The 12,257-nt window shown below is 41.7% G+C and overlaps 1 protein-coding gene and 1 pseudogene across 1 annotated transcript in view; one reads left to right on the top strand and one right to left on the bottom strand.

Moving 5' to 3' along the window:
* The window catches only part of Ect2l (epithelial cell transforming 2 like), a 74,462-nt gene that overhangs the window by 37,519 nt on the left and 24,686 nt on the right, over positions 1-12,257 (bottom strand). Inside the window, exons 3-5 of the mRNA XM_060380225.1 lie at positions 9,500-9,662; positions 3,037-3,289; positions 469-637 (exon numbers count right to left, since the gene is read on the bottom strand). Coding sequence (XP_060236208.1) covers positions 469-637; positions 3,037-3,289; positions 9,500-9,662 — 585 coding nt within the window. The remainder of the gene's footprint in view (positions 1-468; positions 638-3,036; positions 3,290-9,499; positions 9,663-12,257) is intronic.
* LOC110552903 (NADH dehydrogenase [ubiquinone] 1 alpha subcomplex subunit 1-like) lies at positions 3,753-3,965 on the top strand (annotated as a pseudogene).

Below are 12,257 nucleotides of genomic sequence, written 5' to 3'. Positions count from 1 at the left end.
CTTCCACCATGATGCACTGTGCTACTCCACACCCAAAGCACTGGAACCAAGTGGTCATGAGGCCACAAGCTAGAATAAGCCTTTCTTCCTTCCAAGTTTATTTATGCCAAGCATTCACTAGAACAATATAAAGATGACTAACAAACACACTGTGTGGTTACTTTTATTCCATAAAAATGTAGGGAAATGTCATTTTTGCTTAACTGCTTTAGAAAATGTATGGCATACCCAATATAAATTTACTAGAGGGTTAAAATATTAAACACATTTTGAACATTATATATTTTCATCTTAAGAAAGTATTTAAAGACTGCTATTCTTGAACATTAAGTCATTAATTTTTGTCTGACAACATAGAATATGAACCATACAATTACTAAAGATTCCTATGTTGGCTAAATAATCCTATAATGAATTCATGGTGACACAGGAAAGTCCTGAGCCCCCAGTAGGTAGAAATTTGCTTACTGCTTGGGCAAAGCATCTAAAGATGTGTGAACAAACTGTCTCTCCAGTGTTTCATAGAGCCTGGCTCCATGTCTCCACAGATGAGGACCACCAGGCAGGCTCGTGCATTTCTGTAACCTGGAGCAGCGTGTTCCACTCAGCCAGGGGGGTCGAGCTTTGAGTAACTCCTCTAAAAAAGTGAACAGAGGAACATCGAATGGCAGAGAAACACTTAAAGAAATGCTCAATGTCCTTAATCATGAGGGAAATGCAATCAAAACGAACCTGAGATTTTACTTTACACCCATCAGCATGGCTAAGATAAAAAACCCAAGTGACAACACATGCTGGAGAGGATGTGGAGAAAGGGGAACCCTCCTCCATTGCTGGTGGGAATGTAACCTTGTACAACCACTCTGGAAATCAATCTGGCTCTTTCCCACACAGTTAGGAATAATGCTACCTCTAGATCAGCTATACCACTCCTAGGCATACATCCAAAATATGCTCAAGTATACAACAAGGGCATTTCCTCAACTATGTTTGTAGCAGCTTTATTTTTAATAGCCAGAAGCTGGAAACAACCCAGATGTCCCTCAACAGAGAAATGGATATAGAAATTGTAGTACAATTACGCAATGGAATACTACTCAGCAGTTAAAAACAAGGAAATCATGAAATTTGCAGGCAAATGGTGAGATCCAGAAAAGATCATCCTGAGTGAGGTACCCCAGAAGCAGAAAGACACACACAGTATATGTTCACTTGTAAATGGATACTAGACCTATAATATAGGATAAACATACTAAAATCTGTACACCTAAAGAAGCTAATCAAGAAGGAGGACCCTGGGTAAGATGATCAATCCTCACTCAGAAAGGCAAATGGATGGACATTGGAAGACAGAGAAAATAAGAAACAGGACAGGAGCCTACCACAGAGGGCCTCTGAAAGACTCTACCCAGCAGGGTATTGAGGCAGATGCTGAGAATCATAACCAAACTTTGAGTAAAGTGCAGGGAATCTTATGAAAGAAGGGGGAGATAGAAAGACCTGGAGGAGATAGGAACTCCACAAGGAGAGCAACAGAAACAAAAAATCTGGGCCAAGGGGTCTTTTCTGAGTCTGATACTACAACCAAGGACCATGCATGGAGATAACCTAGAACCCTTGCATAGATGTAGCCCCTGGGAGCTCATTGTGCAAGTGGGTACCCTAGTAAGGGGAACAGGGGCTGTCTCTGACATGAACTCAGTGGCTGGCTCTTTGATCACCTCCCCTTGGGGGTGGGGGATGGAATCCTTACCAGGCCACAAAGAAAGACAATGCAGCCAGTCCTGATGAGACCTGATAGGCTAGACTCAGATGGAAGGGAGGAGGAGCTCCCCTATCAGTGGACTGGGGGAGGATCATGGGAAGAGAAGAGGGAGGGAGGGCATGATTGGGAGTGGACAAGGGAGGGGCTACAGCTGGGCTACAAAGTGAATAAATTGTGCTAAATAAGTTTAAAAATGCAAAAAAAGAAAAAACCAAAAAACAAAAAAACATCCAAAACCCCAGCAGCAGGCTTAATGTTTACTTCATACTTTCCACAGCCAAACTGACATAGATCAAGGCATCAAAGAAGCTATGCCAGGGCAATATTTGAAATGACAATAATTATATCCAGTTGTACACACTCCAATAGTATTTTTTATTTGCTATCTGTTATTTTGAGCCAATCAACAAAGTTCAGAGAACAAGACATTCTTCTTGTGGGGATCAGATAATCAGCCCATAGGTTCCCATCCCTTTCTGTCCTTGGCTGGAGATAACATCACTGGGAAGTTTCAATTTTCCCAGGAAAGAGTCAGGGAAAAGCTAAAGGGAGCCCAAGTCAGTTGACAGAGTAAAATCACGTGCACATCAGAGGCTTCCCTGAACACATGGCCTCATCCCTGGTTTCTTCTTGCTCTTTTCAGAGCAATTGCTCTTCTTGCTCTCTTTCCCATGGTCACTCTTTTTCACCAGTCCAGAACTTACTTCTTGTTTTTTGCTTGTGTTTGCACTTCCTCCTCATTTTATGTGATGAGGGGAAGGGAGTGGGAGAAGCCATATGCATGTATACAAGTGTGTGCACAGATGTATGGGTTCAAGCACACCAGCAGAGGCTTGAGGTTGAGTCAGCTATACTGTCTGTCCAGGAAGCTCCCAGAATCCTCCAGTCTCTTCCTTCCTGAAGTGGGACTACAGTGCACATGCACCCTAGCTCAGATTTCCCCCACTGTGTGAGTTCTGGCAATTTTCTCTCAGGTCCTCAGGCTAATATGACAAGTATGTCAGCAATTGAGCCATTTTACAAGATCCCTTCCTTGTTTATGCTCTTACAAACCTGAGAGGAGGTAGCCAGCTGTGGAGGTGAATGTTCTGAGATACGTCATCTGAAATATTTTCTTTTTCTATTACCGATTAATTGAAAGTACAAAATCAAGGAGGGCAGAAGCTGGCTTTGAGCACGTGTTGAGGAGTAGCTCTCCTCTATGGGAGTCTGTATGTAAACCCGTTTGTTCCGTGTCTGGATAAAACAAAAAGCTTTATAATGCGGCTTACTCTTATGGAATGCAATTTTCTCCCAAATCATTTTCCTTAGGCACTTTTCTCTTTGCCTCTCCTGGAGCTCCTCATCTTCTGTTTTGGGCTCATTCAATGTTCCATAGACAGCAGCAGCTTCCCTGGGTGTCAGCCAGTCCAGGCTGGAGACACAAGCAATGTAGTGATGCTTCCAAGCTCCGTATTCATTCTGTGTTGGAGTATAGGGCAAAAACCATCCGAACTTAGTGCATTTAGGCATCCATAGGCAATCCTTCAGGACAGAACAAAAGAAAGATGAGTGACACATGTCTAAAGGATAGTTTTCCAATGGTAACAGTTTCAGGCACACACACATTCCTTTTTCTTGGACTGACATTTCTAGTATTGTTGGCTTAATGTCTAAACTTCAGTCTGGAAAAGTATAAACTGGACTTTATTCCATGTGAAGAATGTTCTTGGTGAAGATATTACATCATGTATAAATATGCTTGTATATGTATGCATACATATGCCATCTTGTGACAGTTATCCAGCATTCCTACAGCATCCTATTACTTTAACTCCAGATTATGAGAATTCAGGTATAATAGTTTTCTTCGGACCAACCGTCTCACAGAGAAGAGCTTTTTATTAAACCCATATTATATTGCCAAATTGCAACAATTTTGGCATATTAGAAATAGTGAATTTCGGAGGAGCCGGTGATGGTTTGGAGTGTGAGTCACGGGGCAGAGATGTGGTTCAAGATTCTTCTTGGCCTTGCTGTCATGGGGGAGTGCTTGACCATCCCCGGGGTGTCCATTGTGTGCACCCACAAGTACACCAACGGGGGCCAGGAAAAAACAGTGGCCCAACTTCAGTGCCAGGGGTATTTGATGGAATGAGATAGATGTGTCTCTGGGGTCAATCGCTACCATGTGTCCAGGGGCCTGGAGAACATTGACTAAGGAAGCATTTTCCTGAAAAAAAAGTTCTAAGCTATGGTCACTGTCCCTGCTAGCGCTATGCAGCATAGTGTATACTATGTGCATGTTACGCGATGCTTAATAAAGATTTAAAAAGTAGCGAATTTCATGTGGTTCACTGAAATCACAATCTAGACAAAATAGAAAAACAATTAAGTTAGACACAATGGTGTGCTCTCATGAACCTATATAATTCCCGGTCCTTGTGAGACTGGGTTAAAAGGTGCACTAGGAGCCCAAGAGTTCCAGGGCAGCCTGGAAAACATAGCAAGACCTTAAAAAAACAGACAGACAAACAGTGTGTGTGTGTGTGTGTGTGTGTGTGTGTGTGTGTGTGTGTGTGTATGCATTCTAAAACTACCAGTGCAGTAAAAACCTTGTGCCCTCAAGATCTCAGAACAAGGGGGCTGGAGAGATGGCTCAGAGGTTAAGAGCTCGGGCTGCTCTTCCAGAAGTCCTGAGTTCAATTCCCAACCACCACATGGTGACTCACAACCATCTATAATGTGATCTGATGCCCCCTTGTGGCATGCCAGTATACATGTAGATAGAGCAATCATTATTAAAAAAAAAATCTCAGAACAAAAGGAAACCAGACTGGCTATAAGGCATTTACCAGGTATTTTTCCATTCACTATACAGCATAACTGAGAATGACCCTGAAAGTCTGACCTTCCTGCCTCAGTCTCTTGAGTGCCGGGATTACAGATGTGCACCACCATCCCTGAATTATCCCTGAATCATGTAGTGCTGGGGACTGAACCCAGAGCCTGAAGAATGACAAACACTTTGTAACTGAGTATTTCCTCAGTCCACAATTGCCAGTTTCAAAGTGAAATGTGCTTAGGCTGAGAAGCAGATCACGAGGCTGTGACTCAAGGACTCTAAAGGAGCTCTAAAGAAGCAGGGATTCTCACACGGAAAAAAAGAAGAGCATTCAGAGTTCACGAGAGTAGAGCCTGGGTATCACAGGGGGTTTCCAGCTGAGAGTACGGCTGAGTTACACAAACTATTATACAGACTGAGGCCAGCTTTGAAATGGCTCATTCCTTGATGGGATTTGCACAGTCGGTTACTAGCTTGATCTACCCTAGAAGCAGAATTTTTCCCTGTAGGAAGATGACGTCATCCAGAGACCCGGATGGTGACATCAGCATTTTATACCCAATACCTGCACTCAGCCAAAAATGTTTAAATATCCTGAAAGACTGGCAATTTTGTTTGTTTCTCAGTTATTAGTAACTATAGAGAGGCCTGAAGAAGAGCTAAACATTGTTATTATGAGAACAAACTTTGAAAAAAATCTTATAATTAAAATGCACAGGAATAATAAGGGACCAAGTGGAAAATTTTGGTAATAGAAGCAAATCAACATTCTAGGTCTGGAAAATATAATAACTTAATCTTAAAATTTAATAAATAGACTAGAGAAATTAGAATCCAGCAAACGAAACAGAAGACTGAAAGATAGATCAGAAGAAAATTCAGACTTAACCACTGGAAAACCAAAATGATGGAAGATTCACATAAGAGACTATGGGGCCAGTTTTGGTGATGCATGCTTATAATCCTATGGAGATATTGGTGAAGATATTACATCATGTATAAATATGCTTGTATATGTATGCATACATATGCCATCTTGTGACAGTTATCCAGCATTCCCTACAGCATCCTATTACTTTAACTCCAGATTATGAGAATTCAGGTATAATAGTTTTCTTCGGACCAACCCTCTCACAGAGAAGAGCTTTTTATTGAACTCATATTATATTGCCAAATTGCAACAATTTTGGCATATTAGAAATAGTGAATTTCGGAGGAGCCGGTGATGGAGGCATACACATAGATAGACATACAAACACATGTAATTAAAGAATACATACATGTAATTAAATATCATAAAAACAAATCTTAAAAAAAATATTAACTTGCCGAGTGGGGTGGCAAATACCTTTAATCTCAGCACTCAGAAGGCAGAGGCAAGCAGATCTCTGTGAGTTTGTGGCCAGCCTGGTCTACAGAGCAAGTTCCAGGACAGCCATGGCTACACAGAGAAACACTGTATCAAAAAACAAGGCTGAGCATGGTGGCACACATCTTTAATCCCAGCACTCAGGAGCCAGAGACAGACAGAACTCTGTTCCAACTCTAGAGTTGAAGGCCAGCCTGTTCTATAATCAAGTTCCAGGAGAGCCAGAGCACAGAGAAACCTTGTCTCAGACAGATTGATAGATAGATCGATCGATAGATAGATTGATAGATAGATAGATAGATAGATGTATAGGTAGATAGATGGATAGACAGACAGACAGACAGATAGATACAAAATAATAAGGAATAATAATAACAATATATGGGGAACATTTTAAAGTACTTAAGGGGATTTATTACATGTAGATACATCATTTGATATTAAGGTTTTGGGCAGCTGTGATTCTGCTGTTAAATAGGAAGAGGAATGGGATGCACCCAGTACGCTACAGGTAGTCAACAACTATATATTCATTATGCATGTATAGATATGCACATAATAAAATTATATGACAAGAGCCGGGTGTGATAGGCTAGCATCAGATGGAAGGGGAGGAGGACCTCCTCTATCAGTGGACTAAGGAAGAGGCCTGGGAGAAGAAGAGGGAGGGAGAGCAGGATTGGGAGGGGATTAGGAGGGGGCTACAGCTGGAATACAAAGTGAACAAATTGTAATGAATAAATAAAATTTTTTAAAAAGCAAAAAATTATAAAGACAGTAAATATATATAGTCATGTGTGTGTGTGTGTGTGTGTGTGTGTGACAAGAAAGGCACAAAAACAGAGGGAGTAATAAACACTTTAAAGGATCTAAGATCCTTGCACTGTGCTCAGAATGATCAGATAATACAGAGGTATATTATGATCTCTGATAATAAAAAATATTTAAAACTTTGAAATGAACAATAAAAATATTTATACAGTCCAAAGTAAGATTTGTGTAGAAGAAGAAGAAAACATGAGAGAGAAATGAAAACTCAACAGAAACTGCCTAGCATGCAGGAGGTGGGGGAAGTATAATCTGAAACTCAGTCTTCCTTGGCTTCAGAACAAGCTTTAGCTCTAGGCAGCCTATAATGTGTGAGACCTTGCCTCAAAAGACTACATTTATGAAAAATAAACAAAACTAGAAAGATGGTGAGTTTCAACCCAAACATGAATATATAAACATATATAATACTTTGACTAAAAATCAGTGTTGGGGCTCAGTGAGTGAAGAGCTTCCTACACAAACATGAAAACCTGAGTTTTGATCCCCAGAATGTGTGCTGGCTGGTTTTATGTCAACCTCACTCAAGCTAGAGTCGTCTGAAGGAGGGAAAGCCTCAATCGAGAAAATGCCTCCATGACATCTGGCTGTAGGGTAGTCTCTTAATTAGTGATTGCTGGGAGAGCACCCAGCCCCTTGTGGGTTGTACCGTCCCTGGGCTGGTGGTCCTAGGTTCTATAGGAAAGCAGGCTGAGCAAGTGTGGCAAGCAAGCCAGTGAGCAGCACTCCTCCATGCCTCTGCATCAGCTCCCACCTTCAGATTACAGCCCTGCCTGAGTTCCTGTAATGACTTCCTTCAGTGATGGACTACTGTGTGGAAATATAAGCCAAATAAAGCCTCTCCTCCCCAACTTGCTTTTAGTCATAGTGTTTCCTCACAACAATAATAATCCTAACTAAGATACCATGTACAACTGGCCACAGTTGCACATGTCTGTAATGCCAGAGCTCCTACGGTGAGATGAGCGATAGGGACAGAGAATCCCTGAACCTCACAGGAGGGCCCAGCAGTAAACAGTAAAGACCAAGTCTCAAACAAGAGAGAAGGTGGAGACCAACACCTGATCTTCTACCTCCACATAAGCACTGGGCCACTGGGCCACGCCCCCACTACATGCATACACAACTAAAACCAAAGCAAGCTTGTGCACAGAGGTCACAGCACAGGGGATGTATGCTAAGCATTCTTGCTTAGAATATATGAGGTCCTGGGTTCATTTCTCTGTACCCTAAAAACCAAAAGTACAAAAAATAAAAAATAAAAATCAAAGACTACCAAATGCTGAACAACGAAGAAAGCATTATCACCATGTTCTCTTTAGAGGGCATATGTTAGGTGTGTGATTACAGAAAAGCCTCCAAAAGTAAACATAAATAAACAATGGGTTAAGTCAGTGTGCCTGAGTCTGAGGAACCTAGCAACAAACCATAAACCAAGAGACTTTGGTTTATGCATGAGGCCCTCACTAAGCACCAGCTAGTCTTTATTTTTTATTTTCATTTAGTTTTATAATTATGTCCATTGGCATGTAGATGTCAGATCCTTTCGAAATGGAGTTACAGACAGTTGTAAGCTGTCATGTGTGCTGGGAATTGAACCCAGGTCCTTTGGAAGAGCAGATGGTGCTCTTAACCATTGAGCCATCTCTCCAGTCCAGTCTTTAAAATGAAGATCTGGACCCAATCAACTCTGGACATGAGCAGTCTCTAGGAAAAAAACAAGAGGCACAACTAGAACATGTCTGCAATATCATAATTTAAAGGCAATGAAGAGACACCTAGACCAGATGAGGAAGCAATGGCAGATGTTGATTTCAGCTGCTGTTATATTTCCCAGCAGATATCAGCCAGGGATTCAGTAGAAGCTCCAATTATGTATCAGTTTTCCAGAATTGAATTATCATAAATAAATAATACCATATAAAAAGCAAATCTCAAAACATTTCCATAAAGAATAGCAAACTTCTGTTGATGAAATGTTTTTTAAATACTCACATTGAATAATTCACAAGCAAGATAAAAAAATAAACTATTGGAATGGTGTATGTAGCCACAATTATAAGATGTTACTGGGGCTGGTATTGGCTCAGTGGTAGAGTGCCGACAGAGCATGTGTGAGGCCCTGGCTTTGGTTCCCAGTATGAAAACCGAGGGGAAAAAAAACACAACAACTTCCAAATAAAAAATAAGTTAATGAACTCCATTTATCTCTATTTTAAAAATCTGTGTGTGTGTTTGTGTGTGTGTATCCATGTGTATGAGTACAGAAAAGTGAGTGCCAATGGAGGTCAGAAGACAACTTTGGGAGTTGGCATTTATCTTCCACAATGTTTGAGACAAGGTCTCTCCTTTTCACCACTACATACACCAAGCTAACTGGCCCATGAGTTCCCAGGGATTCTCCTGTCTACATCCCCAACCTTGCTGTGGGAGGCCAGGGATATAGCTTACAGATGTGTGCTGCCTGCTTATCTTTCCATCAGTTCTGGGGATCAAACTCAGGTCCTCACACTTGTACAGCAAGTGCCTTTAGGCACTGAACTAGCTTCTCCAAGCCCAAGGGGCTCTATTGCCCAAGGGGCACTTTACTATGTTCAGGCTCCCTCCATTATTACTTCAGGGAAGAGAGCCATCCTGATTGACCCATTACACTTTATGGTTACTTTTGTGTCCCATTACTAGGAAGTGAGTGAGAGAAGTAGAGAGAAAGAACCTGTTCCGTTAGAAACTTCCAGGGCCAGCTGACTTGAGCAGCTGCACACAAGTCTTTTGGATTCAGAAAGGAAAAGATATAAAGAGAAATGAAGCGTGGTAACACTGTCGAGAAATCCACTCTGGCCACCTGCTTCCTTTCTGAAAACCAGTCTTGGATGAACCTACAAAGAAAGACACAGAAACTTAGTTCCTAACACCATCATCTAATGGTGACTAAAGATCCTGTAAAGACACCGTTCATTGTTATTTTTCAATGTTCTGCTATAAAGTGGTTAAATCAGGGCTTAAGAACTGGTAGTATGCCTTCATAACATAAGCAAGGTCCTGAGTTAGATAGTAATAATTGCATCTAAATAAATATGTGTATATATATGTGTGTATGTGGATATGGATATGCATATGTGTATATATATAATGCGGATGTTTTGTGCACTCGTGTGTATGCATGAAGAGCTAGAAGAGGACATCATATCTCTTGGAACTGGAGTTAAAGAGGTTCTGAGCCATCCTGCGGGTGCTGGGAATCAAACGTAGGTCCTCTGAAAAGTCAGCCAGTGCTCTTACCCTCTGAGCTATTTCTCTACCAGCTGTTCTCAACCTGTGGGTTGTGGTTCCTTTGGCAGACCCCTATCTTCCAAAATATTTGCATTGTGATTCATAAAAGTAGCAAAATGAAGTATCAACAAAAATAATTGTATTGCTTGGGGTCACCACCACATGAGGAACTGTACTTAAGGGTCACAGCATTAGGAAGGTTGAGAACCGCTGCAAGTCTAGCCCCATTTGTGTCTTTCTTTTCTTAGTGACATTTTAAGTCAGCATGCAAAGCATTGTGTGCCTTATGGTATTTTCATTCAGCCTCTGTCCTGTCTCTGTCCCTCTCCCATCCCTTGCTTTCCCTTGTTGGTCTTCTCTCTCCCCCAAATAGTACCTCTTTAGCTTTCGTGTCAGACATATTTCCACACTCCCCACTAAAATCGCTTCTTCCATTCTCATGGTCCCATTTCTAGTTTTATGACCTTTACAAACAGGCGTGCACACTTGCATGTGTGTACAGCTTAATAAACGACTGTTCTCTTCATATATTGGTGATAAAGCGCTGCAGTGCTAGGCCACCAGTTAGCTGGTTGTCTTTGAGTGTCTGCTGCTGGGGTAGAAAGGGTTGGAATAATCCAGGCAGCAGGGTCTCCAGCTTTCCCCTGGCACCCTGGCTGGAAACTTAAGAGTGCTGCTAATCAAGAACCTACCACAACACATGTCAAGGCCTTTGGCACTTCAGAATTTTCTCCCACTGCTATATGGCCACTACTAACCAATTTCATCAGGCTCCAATGGACACAGATGAGCTCATCAAAATAAAAGTGATACGAGCAAACCCCATCCTGCAGTTAAATTCCAGGGGGTAGCTTAAGCTCAGCACATCTCATAGAAATGGAAATGGCTGAACACCTGTGCCACCTAGAAGAGGTCTTGACCTCTGCTTTGCCAAAACTGCTGGCCCAGTCTGGAGCCTCACCTACAAGAGGCCAAACCAGAAAACAGGAAGGTTCCTTAATAAAATCATCTACCATTAAGAGAGTCAGCTCCATTCAGCATGATAAAGAACATTTGCTAAACCATCATGTGGGATGCTCTGTGCAACACTCTGAACTTCAAGTGGTCCAAATCCAGTCACCTTCTAACTACATTCATGGAGTTGGGACTGTGCAGCATCAGAACATAGTGGGGTCTCCCTATGAAGCAGATGAGTTACCTTAGTTGTAAACTCAGTTTTGTGCCTGGTCTACATGCGCCTGTGATGTGACCATGTTTTAAAGAACCTCTTGTGGAAATGCTGATGAACATCTCTGCAGAAAACAGCTATGTTTATGCCCCAAATAGAACCACAACAGTGAAACTTCCAGCCACTAGGATACTTGGCAAGAAATTCTTCCAGTTCACACACACACACACACACACACACACACACACACACACACACACAGCCAATGCTGACCAGGCAGTGGTGGCACGCCTTTTATCCCAGCACTCAGGTGGTAGAGGAATGTAGATCAACGAGTTAAGGCCAGCCCGGTCTACAGAGCTAGTTCCATCGACTTTTGCCAAGCTTAAGGAAAGCTCTTCTGTGTGTTTTTGGTTATTTTAAATTACAGTCATGCCTCTCCTTTCAATGGCTACGCTGCTATAACATTCAGGAATCAATGTAAGACAGATAATGAAAGGGGTAGTATGCACTTCTTTTTTATTTTTTTTTTCATGAGCACTCATATGAAAAGAACTAGCAATTCTTACTCTTCTTTTTCATGCTTGGTGTGACCTTGAGGGATGAACAATTACCATTACTTTTGAGAACACCTGAGTAGACATGGCTTTGGACCCTGACTGCCACAGCACATCCTTGACTATCCTTTTCCTCCCCAGAGGTCATTCATGAAACTGCTGTAAAATGGAAACTTCTGTGTTCCTGAGGAAGTCATAAACCTAGGGAAGGGCAACTCGTTTATCCTAGAGGGATAAAAACAGGATGTAATTAATGCCCAACTATGTGGAAGTATATGGGGTTGAAGAAGAATGCAAAAAGTCCATTTTCTACTATAGATACAGACTGGCCTCACCACAGAAGCCTTCTGTGACTTCTCAGTGTTTGGCATGTCATTTCCCACTTAAACAGCTGGATGAGATTTGGTTGACACAAACACATAAAACCTAGTTTAATTCAACCAAGGACTACATTTAAAAAGTCTCAAGTTCCAGGG

Source organism: Meriones unguiculatus, chromosome 3 (assembly GCF_030254825.1).
Source record: "Meriones unguiculatus strain TT.TT164.6M chromosome 3, Bangor_MerUng_6.1, whole genome shotgun sequence".
Classification (NCBI taxonomy): domain Eukaryota; kingdom Metazoa; phylum Chordata; class Mammalia; order Rodentia; family Muridae; genus Meriones; species Meriones unguiculatus.
This window is presented reverse-complemented; position numbering and strand designations above follow the sequence as displayed.